The 24,902-nt window shown below is 40.7% G+C and overlaps 1 protein-coding gene across 1 annotated transcript in view; it reads left to right on the top strand.

Moving 5' to 3' along the window:
* The window catches only part of Etnk1 (ethanolamine kinase 1), a 39,900-nt gene extending 19,840 nt beyond the window's left edge, over positions 1–20,060 (top strand). The window contains exons 3-8 of the mRNA XM_051155569.1: positions 1,987–2,127; positions 3,698–3,840; positions 11,523–11,606; positions 13,602–13,762; positions 19,070–19,143; positions 19,424–20,060. Coding sequence (XP_051011526.1) covers positions 1,987–2,127; positions 3,698–3,840; positions 11,523–11,606; positions 13,602–13,762; positions 19,070–19,143; positions 19,424–19,496 — 676 coding nt within the window. The 3' untranslated portion in view covers positions 19,497–20,060. The remainder of the gene's footprint in view (positions 1–1,986; positions 2,128–3,697; positions 3,841–11,522; positions 11,607–13,601; positions 13,763–19,069; positions 19,144–19,423) is intronic.
* The last annotated feature ends 4,842 nt before the right edge of the window (positions 20,061–24,902 follow it).

A 24,902-nucleotide genomic window follows, 5' to 3' on the forward strand; every position in this document is an offset into this window, starting at 1 on the left:
GTTCAAGGGCAACCTGATTTACAGTTTGTTACAATAAATTTGTGTCAGTATGGTCTGAGAAGGCTAAATAATGACAAGGAGTCTGAAGCACATTTTTAAACTGTCAGCACTACGTGCTGGGCAGAATCTAACCAAAACAAATCTACCTGTAAGATAAACAAACTACTCAAAACCTCGTAACATACATATACTCCAAGCACTTGTCACTATGGTGGTGCTAGGCAGTTTCTCTCCTCGTCCTTGTCCACTCCTCCTCCTCCTCTCCAGGAAGTCCCGCCTTCCACTTTCTGTCCTTCTGCCCAGCTGATTGGCTAAACAGTGCTTTATTGACAGTTGATAAATTCACTCAGCATTCCTCCACAATTCCCCCTTTTAGTCTAATTAAAAAAAAAACCTTTTACCTATGCATTTATATCATTACACCAGCATATGATGTATACACCAGAACCACAGAACAGTCATTACTTATCCTGTGCTCTTAATGCTTCTATGTCTTCAGCCCCGTCAGAGACTTGAGAAGGAATGAAATTAATTAGCTGAGCAAATAGGAAGTGTAGGTTAGCAGCTTCCAAAATGAAAAAAAAAAAAAAAAAAATGACAGAGACACTTTTGTTACCTGCACAGTCACTTGAAACTCTTTTAACACCTTGGAGCATCTCCTTCAGCCTTCTGGCCCACTTTATCTGACAGACATGTTTGTGAAGCAGGGACTATTGAGGACTTGCCTACCCTGTCTTGGCAGAGTTAGGCCATCAGCTCCACCTGCATTCCTCCACAACAGTTGAGTTCTAAGTCTGGTCCTGTGTCTGTTTCCTTCTTGGGTATCCAGGCTCATAGTGCATAGAGCTGGACCGGAGGGAGGGAAGCTCAGCTCCCCTGTTCACATGGTTCCCTGGTCCCTCATGAGTCAGCTTGTATAACAGTGTGTGGACCTGTCACACAAATAGAAAAGGTTGAGGGTATAGGAGTGCTTGCCTGGATTTGATCACCAGCATAGAATAAGTTAAAAAATAGCAACAAAAGAGGTTTATACATCATTGCTTTAAAAAGTATACTGTGATTGATACACTTGCTTTCTGTTCCTTCACACATCCTGGGCAAGTACAGGACCACTGAGCCTTGCTCCTCATACAGGCTTGAGTCAGTCTGTGTGCTCCTAAATTTGGTGATGCAAAGGGATCATAGTTTTAGGACTAAGATTAGTATTATGTAAGCTACATGAATAAAAGTCACCCTTTGCTACATAGTTGAAGGCTAGCCTAGGACACAAGATACGTCATCTCAATTAAAAAAAAAAAAAGAAAGAAAGAAAGAAAGCAAATCAGACAAGAACAATAAATGTCATAGAGGCTTCTAGAACCAAGCTGATGACACTTGGTTCTCTCTCTTAGTTTGAGTTGTTCTCAAATATTTTTGTATGTTATGATTATCAGGGAAGCTTTTTAAATATTCTCATTCATTAGCCAGATCCCAACCAAACCCATTAAATCAGATTTTAGGTGGATAGTAAATTTTTTTCAGCAATAGCTTTGATGGGGATAGCTTTTACTTCTGGGGATCATAATTAAGTAGAAGCTGTAGTAGTGTGATTTTTCAGATGGAGAGGAGAAACTGGCCTTAGGGTAAATAGAGCTGGGCCAGTGGGAGTTTGTAGTCAAGGAACAGGATGTGATGTTAATGGGTCAAAAGTTCCTGTATGGGTGCATCAGGAGTCAAGGATGTTGTAGCCATAGCAACCAGCTGTGAGAGGTGCTGCAGCAGGGCGCAGTGGAAGAGTCCAGCTAGGCACACAAGAAACAGACTTAGCCTGACTTAACCTGAGCTGGCTGAGTACTGTTAAAATGGGAGCTGAGAAGGAAACGCCTCAGAAATGTTTGGAAGACAGTTGAGAAATCTGACTAGAGGTGATCAGGTGAGAATCTTTTCTAAACAGATAACTTTATTATAGTTAATTAAAAATTTTTGTGCTATTTTGTTTTTAAACAGGCTAATAGCTCGTCAGCTTGCTAAAATCCATGCTATCCATGCACACAATGGCTGGATCCCCAAATCTAACCTATGGCTAAAGATGGGGAAATACTTCTCTCTCATTCCCACAGGATTTGCTGATGAAGACATTAATAAAAGGTAAATTACTTTGATATTTGCATTACTTTGCTTGTATAAAATCTGGCTTGCTTCCTCTGTATTAAAGTGAACAAAATAATTGACTCTGTTGCTCTCAGATGACACTACTAGAATAGCTTCCCTACCCTTTGAAGGCCCCTGGCATTGACAAAAAGTCCTTGCAATAATAAAGGGAGGAAGAGATGAGACAAATACAGAGTACTTATTTACAAATAATTACATAAAGAATACTATGAAATGGTACAGTGATACCAATTATGGTTGGTCATAGAGACCTTTTAAATGTTTCTGTGTATAAACATCTAGAGGTGTACATTGGAAGTGCAGAAATTTAGGTCATCTTACTTTACTGTGTTTATTTAAAATGACAGATTGTCAGGTTGAAAATTCGGTTTCTGGAATCTTATTTAGTGTTTCACTTTTTGTATATGGGGTTTTTATAGATTAGTCTTTAGAATCTAAATCAGGAATAATGCTGTTATTACTAATATAAAAACTGAAATTTTTATTATGTTCTATATTCAAAGTGTGTTAAAGCTGCAGGATGTGTAAGTGTTGCAGCACACTCACTGCATGTACGTTTGCACACAGGATCCCTAAGTTCATAGTGTGCACTCACATGCACTCAAACACACAAAGAATAATTGTAAGTGGGGTGCGAAGCAGCAGACTGTGGGTGCAGACTGGCCTGGTTACCAGTTAATGTCCCTTTGGCCAGTGTGAGAGGAAGAGTGAGGGTAATTAGCTGGGTTTGGTGACGGCCTCTCTATGTAGCACATCTGTGTGGGTGTCAGGAGGACTGTGATAGGCTTGGGGTGCAGAACCAAGGGAACAGGCAGCGATGTGGGGAGGACTGTGTGACTACCGAGCAGTTGTGTTCGCTGGGGAGGACTGTGACTACTGAGCAGCCCGTGTTTGCTGGTATTCTTGGCAAGCTGGGGGAGGTAGCCTATTTTGTATCACTTTTTTTTCTATTAAGTAATGTTACCCACACCCATACTTTTGGTTTCCTCCTTTTTCCAGACACCTTTCTATTAACCCTTGTCCTGAAAATCTGTGTTAAACATGACTTTTAAGAAACTGTATCTGCGGTTGAGCTGAGGCAAACTATATAGCTTTGCTGTTGAGATAAGAGTGTGTCATCTCCTTTTCAGGCAGTGGTCTAGGATTTTCTGAAAATTTAACTGTTTTGTTGTATTCATCTTTCCTAGTTTAAAATAAATATTTTCTTTTAGTCTGTAACTTTAAATAACACACTTACACCTCTTAATGAATTCCTGTGTCTCAGCCCCTCACCTGCATGAAGTGGCAGTAAACGTCACAGCTGGCAGCTGCTTACACTGTCCCTCTCCCAGTTTTGAAGCATCAAGAGTTTTTAGTTTCTGCTCTATATTTTAAGTATCATGTGTAGGTTGGTTATAAAAGTTTTCTTTACTCCAGTTTTGGAATTCAGGAATTCAGGATTATGTGCTTATTCAGTGGAAGACATTTGAAGTAGATTTTTAAGTTTAAACTTGAAAGAAGTGTAAATCAAATAAACAAGCTCTAATTTTCTTTTTAAAATGGAAAGGTTCCTAAGTGATATCCCAAGCCCTCAGCTTCTTCAGGAGGAGATGACTTGGATGAAGGAGATTCTCTCCAACCTGGGCTCGCCTGTGGTGCTTTGCCATAATGACCTATTGTGTAAGAATATAATCTACAACGAGAAACAAGGTAGGTGTTTGACCTTAGCAGTGATGTGACTGATTGCTCAGATGCTCTTAATGGTCCCTTGTCGCTGTATCAGTAAACAAGAATTAAATACACACAAAGATTTTATTTTCTCTCGAGGTTATAAAAATCATGGTAATTGCTGTTAGGAATTAATATATATATATATGATATGTATCATATATATATGGATAAATGCCTTTAAAAGTTGTGTTATTAGAAATAGTTGGTGGTTCTTGTTGGCTTTCTAAGTGTAAAATGATGAAATGACTGTGTATGTATATGCATATATATTTATAAATATTTACATATAAATATATATTTCTGAGAGCTGTTTGGATGTTTGTGATTTTGAAAGCATATCTGCTGTAATGGGAAGTGTGGGAAGGCAGCAGGCCGCTGCTGCACTGCTGGGTTTCTGTGGCGCCCTCTCAGTGCTGTGACTGCACTTACATCTCCGGGCCTTCCAACTCCGTTGTGTATGATGACATGTTAGGCTGAGACTCAGGGTAGAAAATACTATCTTTGCTCATATTTATAGCAAATGAACTGACGATAAAGAAAATAGCCTTAGTAAACAGACTTAGACTACTCTGAGGCAAACGTTGATACTTCTGCGGTAACTTTTGTGTGACTGCTCATACCTTGATGCTTTGTGTTCAGAGCTAAGGGTCACTGGTTGCATTATTACATCACTGGGTAAAGTGGTTTTTGAGGTTTGGTTGCTAAACAATAAACACCTTCAAATACCAAATTGAAATGTAAGAGTATAATTGTGTTAGAGTCAATGTTTGGGAAGTGCGTGCAGCTGTGGAGCTGCTGCTCTCAGAGAGGCCTGGTTGAGAGAGGCTGTATCCAGAAGGCCATATTTTAAACTAACAATGCTTCTTCTGTGGGTACACTAAGGCCAAACAGTTACTATCATAGCCACAGATACATTAAATTTACTACCAGTGACCTTACATCCAGCTGAGAGTGTTCAAATAAAAGAATTGGTAGCAGTTATGGCTGACTTTAACCCGAGCCCCACTGAAGGGACGCTGCCAAGGATGGCAGCCTTAAGCTGTGTTTTCAAAAACACTTATCTTTCGTATTTGATATTTTAATGTGGATGAGAGATTGTTTAAAGACTACTAAAGACTTTGTTTTGAGTCATGTTAATTCTTGTGTGGGATCATTTTTTGTTATAAACCTTGGGTATATCCTAAAGCATTAGTCTTTGACAATGTTCTTTAATGAGTTACTATCCATTGAGTATAGATAATTGTTACAGTAAATGAGTGGTGACCAGATCTCACTGCTGTATGAAACAGGAGTGTTAGCTATGCCTGAAGAGTGTGCTAGTTGTAAGTTCAGTGCAAGACTTAATAACACGTGTGTAATGGAGTTTCAAGTAAGGGATTTCATCTTACATTGGAAGTGGACACTCAGCTTTATTTTTAACTGCAAGTCAAAGGGAATTTGTTACTTCCTTTGGAATATTAATTTTAATTTGTCATATTTTAATTTTCATGTTTCTTTTGCATATTCATTTCATAGAACAAACTTGTTTATAAAACTAAAACATAAGGGACCAAAAAAATCAGATTATTTTGTCATAGGTATTTTGTATTTAAACAGTTGTCAATATCAGCTGTTGATAATTTACATGTAAAGTACTTGTATTTCAAAGAGAACAATTAGATTTTAATTTGGCATTAGAGGTCAAGGTGCCCTCCCCATGTCTCTCTGTCCCTGTCCTTCCAGTAGGAGTCCATGTTGTACTGCTTGCTCCTTGTCTTTGTGGGTGTTTGAGTCTTAGGAAGCAAAGGCTGTGTCTGTGTTCTCCATGGCAGTCGGGAGTTTCATGTCTACTAGAACACTAGTTGGATCTTGTGGCATCCTTTTGTAACAAGGGTTCTGTGTTAGTAGCTGATGCAGAAGCACTAAGACACTGTGGTTAGAATGTTCACGTAAAGCCTGAAATTCTAGAACATCCGACCAGAAGCTGTACTATTGCTGTCCTTCGGTGGTGTTTCAGGCAGGGAGCAGGTAGCTTTGACATAATGAAACCATATAACCTATTTGAATCTATAGTTATAAATAGAAGATACCATGCCTTATTCCAACAATTTGGTAAGCTTGGTGCATTCCTTCAACGCTCCAGAGATAACCTTCGAAAGGGCAATGTGGAGCATACACCGTTTACCCCAGCATTGGCTGGCAGAGGCAGGCACATCTGGTCTACTTTAGTTCCAGGACAGCTAGAGCTACATAGTGAGACCCCATCTCAGGTAGGGTGAGAGAAACCACAAAAAAGGGCTGTAGAGGTGACTCAGCCATTAAAGGTAGACTCATAACAACAAAAGAAGGCAACGTGGACTAGGTAGGTCTTAGCCCAGCCACCTCCTTTACTGTGGCGCATAGAAGCTGAGATTTTTGAAGGGAAGTTAACTTGCTCCTGGAATAATGGGTGAAGATTCCCGTTTATTCACATAGACATTTGATCTGTTACCCTGAAGTCGTGCATGTGGCTTTAGTGCAGGCCTCACTACCTTCTGCTTATCTTATGAGGTAAAAGTAGATAAAAATAATGAAGTGCAGAGACTGGCCTTGTTATCATCAAGCTGTCTTTGTATTTTTAATTTCTGCAGAGTGTAAATTTGGAGCGAACATGATACATTTCTTCAGTATCATCTAGCAGAGCCTGCACACATTTTAAAATAAAAATGGGATGACCTGGCTTTGGCATTAACATCATTTGCCAGCCCTTATATTAATGTATATTTGTAGTATGCATTTTATAAAATGTATCTGATCAAAAGAATGAAGGATAGTTTTCAACACCCTTTAGCACCCTTAGTGGCCTGTGTGTGTGAGATGAAAATTCAGTTTTTTAAGTGTTTAAGTGTTCATACACAGTGTACCATACATTTATTGGCATTCTTCTGTATAAATGTTACAGGAATGCATACATTTTGCTTAGGAATTGTGTAGCAAAAAGAAAAAAAAGTTGCTGCTGCATGCCTGATGTACAGTGGCTCCCCATGTACATGCCCCTGGGGCCTCGAGTCTAGGAATGACAAGTTTGTGCTTTATCACCCACGTCACCTGTCCATCCATCAGCCCATCTTACTTTGTTTTATGTATATTTCACAGTTGTAGATATGAGTGGCTTCCATGCTCAAGCTCTTTAGCAGCATAGCCTCTCTAGAGCTGAGCGTTTCCCTGCCGTGCACTGTGTCAGGCTTAGCATGTCAGGCTGGGTGTGATGATGTGTAGCAGAACTGTAGCCATTTGGGAAACTGGAGGGCAGGATGTCTGGAGCCTGGGAAGTTCAAGGCCAGCAGAGGCAACATAGTGGAAGCCTGCCTTAGCAGACAGAGAGGCTTATGAAGCATGCTGCTGGCGACTTTGGCAGGTGTCTGCACCTTACAGGTGTGGAACATTTCCCTCATCCTGGAGAGAGCCTCATGTTCTTGTGAAGAGGAATGCTAGCCTTGTATTGATTGTTCTACACTACTGTGTAAGAAAACAAAACATCGTGGAGCCACGTGTGTAAAGCTGAGCCCTAGCCAGGCGTGGTGACGCTTGTGTAGAAGCCTCGCTCTTAGGAGGTTGAGCCTTGAAGATTGAGTTCCAGACTAGCCAGGCTGCATAGCAAGACCCTGTTTTAAAAACCAACCAGACAACCCTCCTCATTCCTGAATTATTAAGGAACAATGACTAAGATACTGCTAGATCTTTGCTTTCTGTTTATTTTTACGCTGACAATTTTATAGATGTTTCTAATGTACTTTGGTATTTCTCTCTCGGTTATTCTCTCATTCTCCTCCTGGTCCTGCTGGACCCTTTCTTCCCCACAGCCTCCCCTCCTTTCTGTGTGTCTCTCTGTGCGTCCCACTGAGTTTAGTTCGCGTTGTTTGCATGAGCACAGTCCGGGGGGTTAGCGCCTTTTAAGACCCATGTATTGAGGCCCACTGTATTTAAGTTACACTTGAATGAGAATGTTAGACATTCCATGTTTTTTTTTTTTCTTTTTAAAAAAATTCTCTTTTACAACCCCTCCTCACATGTTACTGGGTTTCAGTGCTCTGTATAGTAGAGCCTCCATTTCTCTCACAGCGTCTGAGTCCTTCCCATGTGCCAGGAGGCCCTTTCTGTCCCATCCTCCAGACTGTTTGTCATATAGCAGTCGCCACTCCCTCGCTCTCAAGTGTAGAGAGGTTTGTGCTGTGATGGAGGTGGTTCACAGCAGGACTGGACATTTCCCTGCCCAGACCCCCTGCCATGCTCTGTATAAAGCCTGCCACATTTTGCAGAATTCCCGTGACTTTTCTTTGGTACTCTTCTCATCGCTGTTTTTATGTGTCTAACAGCAGAGCAGGTAGAGGGCTGGAAAGAGTTCAGCTTCTCATATTGGTAACACTACTTTTCATTTTTAACATGATAAAGTCAAGACACGTGTCTTGTTAAAAATTACATAGCCTGGGTAATAAATCTTTTTTTTTTTTTTTTTTTTTTTTTTGCTTTAAAGTGCTTTTATAATTAGAAAACTATTTTTCTCATATTGAGATTAGAACAGTTTAACTACAGATTTTTTTCCCTTCAATCTATAATAAAAATAAAAAATATTTTAAAAATTCAAATTCATCCATCATTTGCTATATGTGTTGTGTGTCAGTGCTACAATTACTTATAAGAATAATAAAAATCAATGACCCTTAAGCTAATCGTTGTCTGTAAAGCTCAAGGATGCTTGAGACTGGATGGTTGGAAGCCCTCCTTGAGAAGGGAGCATGCACATAAAATTCTGGGGAGTATTTTCATTATCTGTTCACCTTTGAGACCTCAAGAAGAAATCCTTGTCTTAAAGAATTATTTATTAATAGTGATGAAAATTTTTAATTTGGGGAAATACTAGAAATAAAAAATTAAATTTAACTGGATAAAGACATGTTTCTCTTGGTAGGAAAACATTTTCCAATACCGTAATTTGATTTTTCTGGCACCCTTAAGATAGGCCTTATAATTTTACATTGCTGCAGAATCTTAAATTTAAGGTTGAGTTCCACTTTGTAATAATTTGAAAAAGAATAGTTAATGCAGATTTTTAAAACTTTCTTTCCTTTAAAGCTTTGTGTCTTGTACAATGTGAGTTTGCCAAATTTTCTTCATCTGCTACAGATTAGGTATGCCATTGCTGCTGCCATGTGGCGGCGCACCGTGCTTCTTAAACGCACTGACTGGAGCTTTGTCGCCTCACTTGTTCACATGCACGGAGCCTGGTAACAGCCCCATCTGTATTTTGTTAGCTTCGTTTTCTTATCTTTAGATTTCATTATAGACGCAGCATAGCATTTTGCATAAAGGCTAGTGTGAGTTAACGCTACTACAGAGTCACTGCTAAAACTTTTCATGCTGAGACAGATTCTAACTGTTCTTAAAATGATTTGTTTTAATTCAGTTATGTGTATAAGCAGGTCTGTTTTTACCTGCCATTTTAACTGTATTTGCCAAATTCTAAGTGTAATTTTGAAAATCGAAGCTTTTATTTATGTGGCAAAAGAAAGCTTCAGGACTGGGCTGTGTGTTTTATTGGCATTTAACTGTTAACATGAGCTCTAAAAGAGGGTGTGCTTACAGAGCCAAGTCATCAACAGCTGCACTCAAGGGGTCTGTGCTCAGAGTCTGCTCGGCTCCTTCATGAGCCTGGTGAAGGTGCTATTCTGTTCTTAGGCGGCTCAGGAGGGTTTAGCTATGCTCTGGACCTACCATTCTGTTTAGTTTTGCCTGTTGTCAGTTTCCATATAAAATATCCGTAGTATTTTGAGAATATTTTTTCTTCAGAAATGTTCATTGTAAAGTTAAAAAAGGAAAAGAAAAAGAAAAGAAACGAAACGAAAAGAAAAAGAAGTTAAAGGCAAAGTCACCTGTCTATCACCTGTAATAAAAGGAGCTGAGCACTTTAGATTTATTTCAGTTCATCTTTGCCCTGTGTTCAGTATGCTCTCTTTTGTTAGACATATTTTAACAAACTGCATCATAGTGTGTGAGCTGATCAGAATCTTTTTCATAACTATATTGTAGACTATATATTTTGAAAGCTGTTTAGTGGCTTTGTCTCAGTCAAGGACTTGCCATGGTACTTGTCTGCAGCTTCTTGTTGCCATCCTTGTCCCACTTCCTTTCTGTTGCTCAGTGAAGTTCTTGAGCTGTGGGCGTGGTGCTTGTCAAGTCGTCTTGGGCTTGCAGCAGTTCACACTTGTGGCTGAGTTGCAGTGTGATTTATCTTCATTAACATTTGAGAAACCTTAGTATTTATTGTAACAAGATGTATCCAGTTTTGCAAACAAATTTATTTGATGACTGTGACTTTTCCCAATAGTGCTTTCACCCTCCCTAGTGTTGGGGGGTCACCCCCAAGCCTAGTGCCTGCTGGACAAGCACCCCACCACCAAGCTACTCCCCAGCCCCTGGCCATTCTTACACAGTTTTAGAAATAAATACAGTTGCTTTCTGAAAATTTACATTTATCACATCTTTTGGTCATAAGTTTTTGTTTTTCTTGGTGATTTAATATACTCAGTATACTTACTCGGATTAACTATACAAATCTCTACTAAGACATTAAAATTCAGATGTTTTCTTTGAGAAATGCCAGTGTGTCATCTTTGTCACCTCAGCTCACTGGTTACAAGATCAGGTGACCACATTATTGTTACAAGTGTTTTCTCAGCCTGAGCATCCTGGACGTGGCTCTCACAGTTGGGGTCATTCTTGTGTCCACTGTGGCTTAGCTCCATGCTGTACATAGGTCTTTGGTGTAGACAGTGACAAACATTAGATTTTTTTAAACAATTAATACCTCCTTATTTTTTCCACCTTTAACTTGTGTAATTACATGTAATCCCCCCATAATGAATACTTAAAAATTAAAAATTCCTAAGTAGTATATTCACTTGTGAAAGGTGGGCAGGATTGTCTGCACACATGCACAAGCACATGAATGAAATTTTAATTTTAACTTATGTAATGCCCCTAAGACATGGAAACTCAGCTGTATAGTTACAACACACATAAGAGGCTGATAAGCTGGTGAGAACACCAAATTGGTCACCACATACTGGCACACTGTCAGAGCCACAGAGTGCACGTTTCCACATACTGGCACACTGTCAGAGCCACAGAGTGCACGTTTCCACATACTGGCACACTGTCAGAGCCACAGAGTGCACGTTTCCACATACTGGCACACTGTCAGAGCCACAGAGTGCACGTTTCCAGGGTTTGTTTCCTATGTAGATAAGCTTGCTAGTATATGGTGTGTTATAGATGTTTTGTTAAGATAGGCTGTTACAATTTCCACAGATAGTTATTTCTAAATAAACATGAATTTTTAAGTTACTGATGCCCCCATGTGGTGAAAAACGTATCTGTCTTCTGTTAGAACTTGGAAATGACTATATTTTAACAAAAGGGAATAGTAGTTTTCTTGAACTGCTGTTGATCAAGAGACATAATTTGAATTTTGTAAAGCTCATTGCCATAAAATTCACAGCCTTACCCTGTGTTGTCTCAGAAGTGCATGTAACCAAGCACATACATTGAGACAAAGTATGAGAAGGATTGAATTACAGATAGCATAGGGGTTTTCTGATCATGTCTATGATTTCTTATTTGCTTTGTTTTTGTGTCTCACATAGGTGATGTACAGTTCATTGATTATGAGTATTCTGGATACAACTACCTGGCATATGATATTGGAAATCATTTCAATGAGTTTGCAGGTAAGACCCATGCTTCACAGTTGGGGTCATCTACCAATAGTGACATTTAAAGGATGAAATCCTGGTCAGGAGCAGCATGTCCCTCTTACCACTTGACCTGCTGCTGGCTTTGTTTACTTGTTCCTGGAGAAAGGAGCTTTTCCTTTGCTTGCCATCAGAAAATACAAGAGGGAGGTCATGGCTTGTGTGAATAGAGCTCACTAAAACTGAGGAAGGAGCCAGGTTTTGATCATAAGCAGACCTTTGCTGGGGCTGGTGTTAGCTCCACATCCCTATTACACATGAAAGGCCTTGGCTTCCGTTCTCAGCATAACAAACATGGCTCTTGAAATGCTTTTTTAACAAAACATTGAAATGTGTTCTGTTTTTGTTTTGATTGCTGCAGATAGCAGCCTCATCCTAACGCTGCCTCCCTCCCTCCTGTGCCATTTGCACATTCAAATGCTCCCTAACATTCAGGTTTTAACTTAGTTTTTTCCCACAGAAGTTCTAAGACCGTTGTGGCTTCTTCCTTCATAGCTAGAACAGTCGACCTCTATCCTACAGACTTATTCCTGCCTTGGAGTTATCACCAGTTTAAATTTTATTGCTATTAAAAGGTTGGGCATTTTTCCTTCTTGAATTTTATTTTATAATTACTTATAAAACTTTAGGTTTTTCTTTATGTAAGTAGATATATAATTAACATTCCTGTATTTAGAATTTTCCTAAATATAAAGATAGAGAGTCCTTTGGGTGTTTTTTTTCCTAGTGAGGATATCATATCACTGAACTTGTAGCAGATTGCTGTCTTTTTGTATATTTCAAGTGAGGAGGCTGGTAAATAAAATTGGTGAACATTTTGTTTCTAGTTACTTAGTTCCACCGAATTTACCATACATAAACTACAGCCCCATGTTCGTGCTGCACACATTGTCACATGTTCTCCCATAGGCAGCAGTGCGTCTGTATGGTGAAGTTCACCATTTTGTGATGCACAGGCTGTTCTAGCTATGAAGGAGGAAGCCATAACAGTCTTAGAACTTCTGTGTGGAAAAGCTGAGCTAAAGCCTGAGTGTTAGGTAGTACTTGGAACAGAAGGAGGGAGGCGGTGTTAAGATGAGTCTGTGGGATAGAAAGCTCATGAGGGAGAAGTGCAAGTTACATTAGAGAGTCGGACTTAGACTATTTATGAAGAATCCCAAATGCCAGGCAAGAGTAGTAGAAACTTGTAGAGTGTACCTTCAGACTGTGGTGATGGCCCACCTTTCTCTCTTTATTCCCTTCATCTCTCCCTACCTTCTTCCAACTCCATTCAAAAGAAATGGAAGAGATAGAAATGGAAAATACCAACGTAGTATAATAAATGGGAGTAAATATATTGTTTCCTGAAACTTTAAAACAGTTGAGCATGGGGATAAAGGCTTCAGTAAAGACTCTTGTTGTGGGGCGTGGAAGTGCAGCTCCCCAGTTGACGGCTTCTGGCTCTGTGTGAGGGTGGGGAAGAGGTGGCCACTGGGAGTTTGACCATGCTCCAGTGAGTATATGGCAAACAAATTGGATTTAGTGTGTTTGGCTGGGAGGGGTGGGGCTCGGGGGTAGACCTGGGAGGACTGGGAAGCGAGTGTGATAGGGTACATCCTGTGAAATTTCTAAATAATCAATAGGGATATTATGTTGGATGAAAAATGTTTACCCTGAGTGTGACCAAAAGCTGTCAGGAGGCCGGGCTTGAAGCTCTGCTGTCCCTGAGTGCTTAAAAACACTCAGGGGTGGCTTGTCCAAATGCAGATTGGGGCTTCTGCTGAGGATGGCTCAGGAGAAAGCAGTGACTTCAGTGTCCTAGGATGAGCAGCAGCTATGCGCCCTAGATTTAAGCTGGGATTCAGATGCTCCATCATTTAGTGATGAGGAGTCACCAGCAGAAGTGAAAGGCTGCATTACTTTTCAGTGAAAAGCGTGGTTGCAGTACCTCGGCATGGTGAGCAGTGTTTCTCAGTGGTCTTGTCTCCTCAGGTGTCAGTGATGTAGACTATAGTCTCTATCCAGATAGAGAGCTCCAGGGCCAGTGGCTGCGCTCCTACCTGGAAGCCTACAAGGAGTTTAAGGGTTTTGGCTGTGAAGTCACTGAAAAGGAAGTAGAAACACTCTTCATTCAAGTCAATCAGTTTGCATTGGTAAGTTTAAATTGAATCAGTGAAAAATTCTTAATGCAATTAAATAAATTTTCATCATCTTATAAAAAATTTTGCAAATTTTGTTGTCTAAAATAATGAAAGATGTAATTGTTTACAGCTTGCCTCATCCATTACCTTGCTTTAAGGACATATTTGTTGTTTTGTCCACTTATATATCTTAACCTGAGTTTAGTTAGAAAACATTTAGTTATCTTCTAGCACAGCTTGCAACTGACGTGTTTAGACATAACTGAATATTTTCTCAGTTTCTTCAAGTACTTTATAATTTTTAATACGATTTTGTAAAGTTGGTTTTGGAAGCATTGGCTGTCTTGTCTTTTCATGTAGACTGTAGTGATGGCCACAGCTAGACTTTGATAGTCTTAGGCTATATGATACCCCCGAGATGCCGAGAGCACATCGCTCATATGTGATAACTGCTGTCTGATGCTCACGTAGCTGAGCTGCTGGGCAGCCATGGAGACTGCTGCTGCTGTAGTCCTTCATGTCTGCATAGCAGTGCTCACTTTAAGAAGGCCAAGTGGAACCCTGCAATGCTCACAGGCTTCTTAGGCTCTAGGATGGTATCTGTGCACAGACCATCCTACTGTTGTTCTAGTTTAGGAATATTAGACGTGTACTATTAAAGTCTCCCAAAACATTTATAATTTAGAATAACAAGATGCAATCTCTTGTGAAACTTAATATCCATATCTATTTAAAATTCTTAGCAGAGTATACCTAAGAATAAACTTAAATGTGATTTAAGGGGAAAACATGGTGGTGCATGCCGGCAGTACCAGCTCTTGGGAAGCAGACGAAACAGGGTCTAGAATTTAACACCAGCCTGGCTACTCAGCAAGGAAGACCAGCCTGGACTGTATGAGACCTTGTCTCAGAAAACCAAACCAAGGCAAAATTAACAAGAAGCGTCCTGTGCTTTAAATATATTTACTTGGCTCCATACGTCATCTGACTTTGTCGTCCAGGCCCCTGGTGTTGGGTTACAGGTATAGTTGGCCATGATGGCTGTAACAGTCACAAAATGTCATTTCTACAAGGACAGCAGAAATGGCTCAGTGAGCACCCATGTGAAAGTGGGCATGATAGAGACCTGTAATCTCAGGGCTAGGGAGAGGGCTAGACAGATGAATCTCTGGGGCCTTCTGGCCAGCTAGCCAGCAGTTAGCTCCTGCCTCAAGAAATAGCTCAGCAAGTGCTCACTGTGTAAGCTTGGATCCACAGCACCCAGTGTAAAAGCGGGGTCGGTATGAGAGCCCTCCTGTAATCTCCGTGCGTGGGATTCCTGGGTCAGTCTGGCCAGCTAGACCAGCTCATGGTGAGCTCTGGGTTCAACGAGAGACCCTGGTTCAATGGATAAGGTGGAGAGAGATCAGGGAAGGCTTCCACACACATGACCACATAGATAGGTGCTCTCTAGTCTTATCAAAGTTCTCCTGACCTCTGTTATGTGACTCTTTCACTTTCATTTCTGGAAATGTCTTCTTGTTGCACTGGGTCTTGCTCTCCATACAGAGCATGCACTAGAGGCGCTAGGCTCCTGAGATTGTGTGTGTACTTTTGAATTACTATACTTGCAGCTAACAACGCACCTGTAGAGTTTAGTAAGGTGTTCCTTATCCTGAGGGTAAAGGAAGTGGAGTTCACACCAGGTCTTCACTTGCGGGCCTGATAGGACTTTAAATTGTTGTTGTTGTTGTTTGTTTGCTTATTGAGGCAGGGTCTTAACTCTCTGTCTCAGGCTATCCTGGAAATTGACCAGGCTCACTTGGAATTTGTAGTAATCCTCCTGCGTCAGCCTATCGAATTTAAATTTAAGGGCTGGAGAGATGGCTCAGGGGTTAAGAGTGCCACCTGCTCTTCCAAAGGTCCTGAGTTCAAGTCCCAGCAACCACATGGTGGTTCACAACCATTTGTAATGTGATCTGATGCCCTCTTCTGGCCTACAGGTGTATATGCAGGCAGAGCACTGTCTACATAATAATAAATAAATCTTTAAAAAAAATAAATTTAAACTTAACTTTTTAAAAAACTTTTATTGCATGTCTATGATTTACATGTCATGCACCAAAATCCCTCTCCTCCCCCCAGTAAAATAAAACAAATAGACAAAAAAATCTTGTCACAGAAGCTGTAATGTATCATAGACTTACCTTTTTAAGTTATTTAAATAAGTTGTTATTTAAGTGACTTCGTCACATCTGATCACATAAGTGCATTGACAGCTTCTTTGTTGACTCCTCTTCTGCTGGTCACCTAGCTGGTTCGGTAGTTGGTTCCATAGTTGGCTGCTGTGAGCAGTGCAGCAAGAAACACTAAACATGGTCCTTGTTGTCCAGAGCATGGGACTTCAGGGTGCAGAGTGAGGTAGTGTGCGTAGCTGGGTCATAACGGTAGAGCGACGTGCAGCTTTTTGAGAAATCTCCATCTTGGCTTCCACACTGACTGGATCATTTATAGTCCCATCAGTATACAGAAGGGATCTCATCTGTCTGCGTGCTCACCAGCATTCCCTGTCATCTGGTGTTGGTAACTGCATGCTGACTTAGGTGAGAATCTCTGTTGTATTAATTTGCATTGCTGTATGGCTGTATGATGTTGATGAAATCTGGGGGAGACCTCCGTTGCCATTACCACATGCCTGACTAACATTGAACACTAAAACAGTTGTTACATGTATTTATTTACTTTGTGTAGGTGTGAGCATGCTCATGCCATAGCATACATGGAGTCAGAGGATGACCTACTAGAATTACTTTTCTCCTTCTGCCACGTGGGTCTTGGAGATTTGAAGATTGTCAGGCTTGATTGGTGGCAAGCCACTTTGCCCCCTGAGCAATCTCACTGCCGTTTTTCTTGTTTTACCTTAGAGGATATTCCAGAAATAAATTCGGGTCTTAATATCAGTGTTTTTCTAGAGCTTCTCTAGTAAAAGTAGAGTGTTTCTGGGGAATTGAAGTTTCATTTTCTTTTACCAACATTAAAAAAAAATACATATGAGTATTTTGCCTGTATGTGTGTTGCATATTACTTGACTGCCTGGTTCCCACAGAGGCAGGGCGAAGCCATCAGATCCCCTGGGACTGGAGTTAGAGATGGCCGGGAGCTGCTGTGTGGGTGCCATAAAAGTGCTGGGAATCTTATCTGGGTCCTCTGGAAGAGCAGCCCAATGTTACCAGTTTAAAAAAACTCCTTAAGGGCTGGAGAGATGGCTCAGTGGTTAAGAACTGACTGTTCTTCCAGAGGACCAGGGTTTAAATCCCAGCACCCACATGGCAGCTGACACCTGTCTGTAACTCCCAAGATCTGACACCCCCACACAGACATGATACATGCAGACAAAACACCAATGCACATTAAAAAGAAACAAAATTTGTTTTTAATGATGAAAAAGTGTTTATTTAGAATTAGCCAGCTGGACTCAGTCTAGATGTTCCCAGTCTTGCTGGCAGCATGCAGCATCGTAACCAGGAGGCAGCCGAGCATGCACCTTCTCTCTGCCAGGCCTTATCAGGCTGTTGGCTTTGGCCACATCAGTGTCGTAGAGTTTCTTCACGGCCTGTTTGCTTTAGTGCTTATTAGCATTGACATCCACTATGAACACCAGTGTGGTGGTGTCCTCTGTCTTCTTCATGGCTGACTTGGTAGTGATCCAGCCTGTTTCTCCCGGGTGCGCTCTTTCAAGGATATTTGGGCTGCCTCCGGAGCTGCAAGGTCTTGGGCCACTGGAAGGTGGGTGACATGCAGATCTTTGTGTGGCTGTGGCCACCTTTCAATACTGCCTTCTTAATTTTCAGGGCCTTCACTTTGGCTTCAGCTTTAGGAGCAGGAGTTTCCTTCTTCACTTTCGGTGCCATTTTGGCCGAAACTTTAAAAATTTAATTTATTATTTGTGTGTGTGTGTGCGTGTTGTGTGTGCATTGGAAGCAGGACAACTTTTGGGGGTGGGCTCTTTATTCCAGTTTCTGAGAATTCTTTTCCTTGCTAAGGTATCTTTTTAAAAAAGATTTATTTATTTATTATTTGTACAGTATTCTGCCTGCATGTGTGCCTGCAGGCCAGAAGAGGGCACCAGATCTCATTATAGATGGTTGTGAGCCACCATGTGATTGCTGGGAATTGAACTCAGGACCTTTGGAAGAACATACAGTGCTCTTAACCTGTGAGCCATCTCTCCAGCCCCCTTGTTATAGTATCTTGCTGCTGACTTGTATTAACCAAATTTTAAAATGTCATGTCTAAGTGAAAATTAATTGTGGGACAGTGAGATGGCTTAGTGGCCAGAGCAAAAGTCTAGAAATTTGTATGGTGGAAGGAGAAAACTGAATCCTCTCTCTTGCACATATATATTTACAACACACACACACACACACACACACACACACACACACACATACACGAATAAATGTAATTCAAAAAGAAACCTGGGGGCTGGAAAGATGGCTCATTGGGTAAGAGCTTTTCCAGAAGGACCTGGAGTTGGAGCCTAGCACCCACAGGGTCGCACACAACCATCTGTAGCTCCTGTTTCAGGTGATAGAAAATGCCTTTCTGGGCTCTGGGCACTGGGCATACATGTGTATACATAGATATGTAAAATAAAAATATTAATCATTTAGAGATGGTTACTTGTGGCTGGTCAGTGGCAGTGCACACCTTTAACCCCAGCACTTGGTGGGCAGAGGCATGCAGATCTCATTGAGTTCAAGGCCAGCCTGGTCTCTCAGGTTGAGTTCCATGACAGCCAAGGCTGCACAGAGAAGCCCTGTCTCCTTAATTGTGGTGCATACATAAAGTTATGTTATCATTTTAATTACATTAATTTTATGTTCTGGGACCCAGTTTTTACTGGTTTACATGTTCATCATTGTAATTAGTGTGTATAGTGGAACCAATAAAAAAGATGGAGGAGTGTGAACTACTACTAGTGTCTGAGTGTTGTGTTGAATGCTGAATTCTGCTTTGGGCAAAGGTTACAGAAACTACTTGAGTTCAGTTTTCAAGTTATTCTGACTTTGTCACTTAGTATAGACGGTGTCGTCAGTGGTGACTCAGTAAGTGCTCGTGTGCTCCAGTGTTTTCAGTTCTGGCTGTGCTGTGTAAAAGTGAACAGGAGGAAAAGGATGTTTTGGGGCTAGAGAGTATATCTTAGTATACTCAAGTTCATTCATTAGTATTGAAAAAAGAAAGTACCGTGATGTAATTGATGAAAAGCATAGACTTAGCAATTTTGTGATGGGCACAAAAATAAGTTTTCATAATTTCTTCATTTTTCTTCTCTTTAAGGCTTCTCATTTCTTTTGGGGACTCTGGGCTTTGATACAAGCTAAGTACTCAACGATCGAGTTCGACTTCCTTGGGTAAGGAGATGTCACCTGTGAAGTCCTGTCTGTCCCTGGTTGAACTAGCATGTAGAAATGACAAGAGCGTCACATTGCTGTTTGAGCCAGAATTATGAAGGCCACATGTACTTAAAGGCTGTGAGGAAGCTCCAGGCTGGCAGGTGCTCAGCAGGGGGTGCCCAGTAGGTGGCACCGCAGGCTCAGCAGGCACTTGCACACTTCAGAAGAGTCAGCTCTGGGTGAGAGGAAGCCGCTGTGGCCTCGGCTCTGATGGAGCTCTCCTTTCTCTCCTCACCAGGTACGCAGTTGTCCGCTTTAACCAGTACTTCAAAATGAAGCCCGAGGTCACAGCGCTAAAAATGCCCGAGTAAAGAAGAAGCCTCGTTGTTCTCCAGGGGCCGAGCGATGCTTGCGGATGTTTCTAAGAAATTTCAAAGCCAATATTTGTTAAAACTCATTTAGTTTGGTTATCTTGCTTTACAAATTATGCCTCTAAACAACCAATCTATTTTTAAGTAGAATGATGTTACGAATATGCCGACTGCTGTCAGTATGTGGCGGGCTAGAGATCTGTCCATCAGCAGAGAGAGTAAAAGTCAGCTTCTTAGCCTTTGGCAATACAGTCCATGTTACATGTGAATTATTTATTACAGATTTGACATGACTGGCTACTTTGATCTTTCATTTGTTGGTTCAGAGTATGCAATGAGAATGTTGTGGAGATCTTTTTAAAAAGTTTTGTTATTAGGGTTAATTTTAGAAAAACATTCTTGTTCAGTGTGACCTGTAAAATGAATCATTTACTCTCAGAACGGCAGTCAGTGCCTGAGTAGTAACTCAGGGTGCTCTAGAGAAGCGCCCATTGAGGAGGGGGAGCAAGGCAGTCACTGTCTTTTGGGGTAAACGTTTTTGAATTGGAAATTGGAAATCATTTTTTTTTTTTTTTTTTGAGGAATACAACTTAGAGTTAAATTATCTCTTTACATAGCCTGACAATATAAAATATATTTACCGTATAATCCTGAACTATAAGTATAACAATTTAATGGTAAAATTTGTATTAAGTCATGTTTTCAAATACTAGATATGGTCATTTAAGGTAATAGTCCCAGTTTTTAGAATTTACATATCAATTGTTTCTAACCAAAAATTTTGTTTTGAGCTACTCTGTTTTTGTTTATTAAATAATAGTTGGCATTGTTAGTATTTGAAACAAACATACAGAGCCCATCATACTTGGAAGCAAAGAGTATCATTTAGATGCTTTCTGTTCGGATTCATTCCTTAGGTTGGTTTTGTGTCTGTAGAATCAGCCACTGATTCCTTATACATGTGATTCCAGAGTAGTGTTGTAAAAACAGTTACAGAACCAGTAAAGACATTTAGGTAGGTCATTGAGCTTAAATACTTAAAATCTAACAAGTAAGGAAATGTGAATTAAACAGTAGTCGTGGTAGGAGGACTTGTTTTGATTTATCTTGTTTTTAGTTAGTTTAGTTTATTTTGTGTGGATGTAAGAGGGAGGCAACTATATGGAAGGAAGTTAGGTCTTTGAGGTAGACAAGAAGGCTTTAATCTTCGAAGACTGTTCTGTGAGCTTGCACAGTCGCAGCTAACTTAGATTAGTCAGACAGGCTTTGCACTTTGGTCACATAAGTGCTTATGTACAAAGTTGGCTCCATGGCTCTGCATACTTAAAGTACGCAATGCAGACCTATCCTAAGACACTGTCTGGTGTTGTTCCACATGACTTATGTTCTCAGACAAGTGCTTTAAAAATGTGGATTGTCTCAAGGTATTGAAACCTAATAAAAGTAAGTAGAAATACTTACAGGCCATTTGAGATGGTAAATTCTAGCCACATAAATAGACTCGTAAGTATGTGTCTCTAACAGTGTTAGACCTGGATTTGGGTTCTACCTCCCCAGTGCTGTAATGTTCACTTTTGTTTTTATGAACCACATTACTGTAAGATCATTACAATTCTGCTGACTTTCTTGAATGGAAACAAATAATGACTATCTCTTTACAATGCTAAAGCAAACCTACAAAAACTGGCTTAGTGGAATTTTCGTTTATGGTTGGAACGTTGTCGTAGGATGATAGAGATGTGAGCCAGCCTCCTGATTCTTGCTTTGCTTCTTAAATTCCAAGAGTGTGTCACATGGAAACACTGGAGAAGACAGTGTTTGCTAGTCTATTTCTGTTGCTCAAGTTTGCTTTGAATGGAGGTCACTGGTGCTGTTGCTGCTGCTGGTAGTGGTGGACTGCATAGCCGCCAGCTGAGAGGTGACTGCCACACAGACTCCTGTGGCACTGAATGCAGTGACCAGATGTCTTGTTGGCAAACAATCTTGGAAAAAGACTAGCGTATGCAAACAAACTCTTGTCCTCGTTCCTTGGCCAGATTTGGGTGCTCTTCTGCACCTGTTTCTCATACAGCTTTTGGGGATCATGGTGTAAAACCAGCAACAGGAATCAAAATGTCTTTCCTTTGTATTGAGCATGTAAGGGATTCTAAGGAGGGCATGAAAAGCATCCCTCTAAAATGTGTCCTGTGGCTTGCTAGGATATCAGTTGCCTTCTTTTCTTAAGCTAAGGAACTTGAATGCCTTACCTAATCACTCAACTGGTAGTAAGTTCATTTTGTAAATATGAAAGTGGATGTTGGAAGTGGCATTCATGGATGTTCAGTGTGATCATTAGACCGTAGTGGCCTGGATGCTTTAACAAGCAAATTTCTACATTTCTGCTCTCTACCCTCCATCTTGTCTCCCTGGCACACTGTATGATCTTGAACCTGACCAATGATATTTGATACCCCCACCCCCAGTCCTGTGCTACCGCCATTTCTGGAAAATGAGATGTGGTGGCCATGTCTTACTGTTGACGTGATCCGCTTGAGATCAACATGAGCACAAACCTCATCAACTAGGTCTGCTTGAGTGTAAATAGGACAGTGTAAATAAGCAGCTGTAATTAGTGTGAGTTGTGTCTCGCATACAAGAGTGTGTAGTTTTGCATTCTTCTTTGTAGAAGTCTTTCTGTCGCTAAGTGATCCAGCCTGTTGGTGTTTGGCTGGGAACAGTGCACACTTCTAGCTGTGCAGTGAGATAGCAAGAACTGGAAGGAAGATGTATTGGGCTTAGTTAATGTTGGTATTTATTTATTTAGCCTCTCAGTGCCTAATAAGACTTCTCCATTTTTTACTTGGCTGTTACTTTTTTGTGGGTTAGATTCTGGGAAGCAGTGAATTTATAGAGTTCATTCTTTGAGTCACAGTCTGAAGCTAAAGTAAACTAAAAATGTAATTTGATTTTGTAAACTGAAGTGTGGTCCCCTTTTCTATTTTCAGAGTTTGTTGACACTTTTTAAAAAACTTGAAATTGATTGTGAATGTAAATCCCATCCATAAAGCAAATGGCGTCTCACAGTGTGTCAGGGGCTTGCTTCTCTGGAGTGCTTCAGAGCGGGGTTGTGAGACAAAAAGTCTTATAATGACAAATATCCCACCCCCAGTGTTTGTTTTAACTTTATGTGTTACTAAGTTTAGACATAAAGGAAAATTTTCCCCCAAACACTCAAAAGTTAGAAACCTTGAACAGTACTCAGATAGTTGTTTTCCGTGTCACACAGAAGCCCCTGTACCTCTTGATGATCTCACTAGCAGGCATATAAAGGGCAGTGGTGTCAGGTTGATTTTTTTTCTCCCCCCTCTAACTTGCTTTTAAGCATTTTTTACTGCATTCCAGAGTACTGTAGACTTAAACAGTTTCCTATTAATCCGTCACCTGTTGACAAAGTTGGCTGCTTTGTCCTGGGGTTGTCCTGGTTGCAGCAGCACGTGCTACCTCACAGGGAAGGTGAGAGTGAACGGACAGCCTGAGTGTCTGGCTTCAAGCCATCTGTGGGTTTTCCTCTCTGTCCCATTTCAAGATGGCCTTTACTGTGATGCTGAGATGCATCGTCAGCCTGTTTCTGTTCTGAGAAGCAGGGTAGAGATGGTGAGCCGCCTTTCCCCATAGTGACGGCACTGTTCAGTCTGGGTATAACAAATGCTATCAGCTGCTCCAGACAAAACATCCCCATTTTTGGAACTTGAGTCCATATTTTTGTAAAAGAAAATACTAGAGGTTTTGCATTGAATTCTTGAAGGCTAAATATAGTGACATGTTACAAAATGAGTTAGATTTGTTTTAATAGTTTTTATGCTGAAAATTTTTATTTTTGGCTTAATTTGATATAGGAAGAGCCCCCAAAGTATTCAGATTAGAAACAATGATGCTTGACTCATAGCACTTTAAACTCCTTTGTTGGCAGCTTCTCCTCTGCTGGACTGTGCACTATGGTACCACAACACATCTTTGTCCCTTGTGCATTGTATGTACTTGCAAAAATACTCTCTTGAAAGTAGTTATAATTTTATCTTTCAGTTATCTTACCCATTGTGGTAATTTGGATCCCATTAATAAGTTTTAATAAAACACTAGATGCTTATAGAACTGAAAACATCACATTGTCTTTCAACTAGTTGGTCCAAGTGGAGCAGGAAAACCTAGCCAGTTGGAAATACAGGCTTCCTAGCCAGAAGCTGAGAGCTAGGTTGAAACCCAGTAACACCTGCAGAGCTGTGGAGGGGACAGAGTGCCTCCTGCCCTCCACGCCTGCCCTGTGGCATGCTGCTGTTTGTTGTAGGTAGCGACATCCTGAGTGTTCGTTGTCAGTAATCTGAAGTCCTCTGTATTTACCTGTACTAAAGTAACTGTAAACTAAGGGAACCTGTAAGAACTTTTCTGTATTTAGGAGCTTTTGTACAGCAGGGTCAACTGTCCTAATTGAAGGAAGAAGACATGGTATTACCCAAATGCAAGGGGAAAACTGAAGTGAGTAATTGTCGTTGCGTTAGCTGTCTGTTGAATTGGGAAGCTGTGGCATAGGATCTTAAATTTGTGTTTCTCAAATGTGAATTGTAGTCTAATGCTGCTCTATATAGCCTGTCGTAAGTGCTACGGATAGTCTCGGCACTGAACACGGATCATCGATACCTCGCAGATGAATGCAGCCTTTGTCCTAGGTTCCCACTCCTCAGCAAGTGTCTGAGTGCCAGAGAACTTGCTTATTAACTGTTTGCTAGCGGAGATACTTCCTGCTTTTTCCTTTGTTGTTACATATTTTTATGTTTGAGATTTAATTTTTACTACTGTTAATTTAAGTAAAATTTGTTCCGTGGATAAAATGGCATTGCCAGTGAAAATCAACAGCCTCGTTCATGTAGCTGCTGACGTGAAGTACATTTGTGTTCTGTGTTCATGAACTTGCAATGAAGCCGTGTTTCTGTTAAGATAAAGTACGGCTTAGGATTTATTTCTGTTTAATAAGGCTTTCTACCATTGATTAAATGAAGGAATGTATCTTTTTGAAGAGATTTATATTCTGTAAATAAACATTGGTTGTAACAATAAAGTTGAGTTCTAACTATAATGTGTCCATGTACTCAATTTGGAGACTGTCTCTTGTAGAACATATGCAAATACATGGCGTGAAAGGGTTGGACTGTTTGTCCAGCAAGTTAAGTGTCATAGGTTTGATCCATAAAAGGAGTAAAGAAACAGGTTTCCCAGAGTTAGTAACAAGGGCTGGAGAGTTGTTTGCTTAGGGGAGTCACCCAGCAGTCATGAGCACTGCTGTTTTGATCCCAGCATCCACATAGCAAGCCAGGTGCTCCCCACACACCTGCAACCCCAGCACCAGGGACATGGACACCAAACACGGGGGCT

The sequence above is a fragment of the Acomys russatus genome, chromosome 13 (genome assembly GCF_903995435.1).
Source record: "Acomys russatus chromosome 13, mAcoRus1.1, whole genome shotgun sequence".
NCBI classification, from domain to species: domain Eukaryota; kingdom Metazoa; phylum Chordata; class Mammalia; order Rodentia; family Muridae; genus Acomys; species Acomys russatus.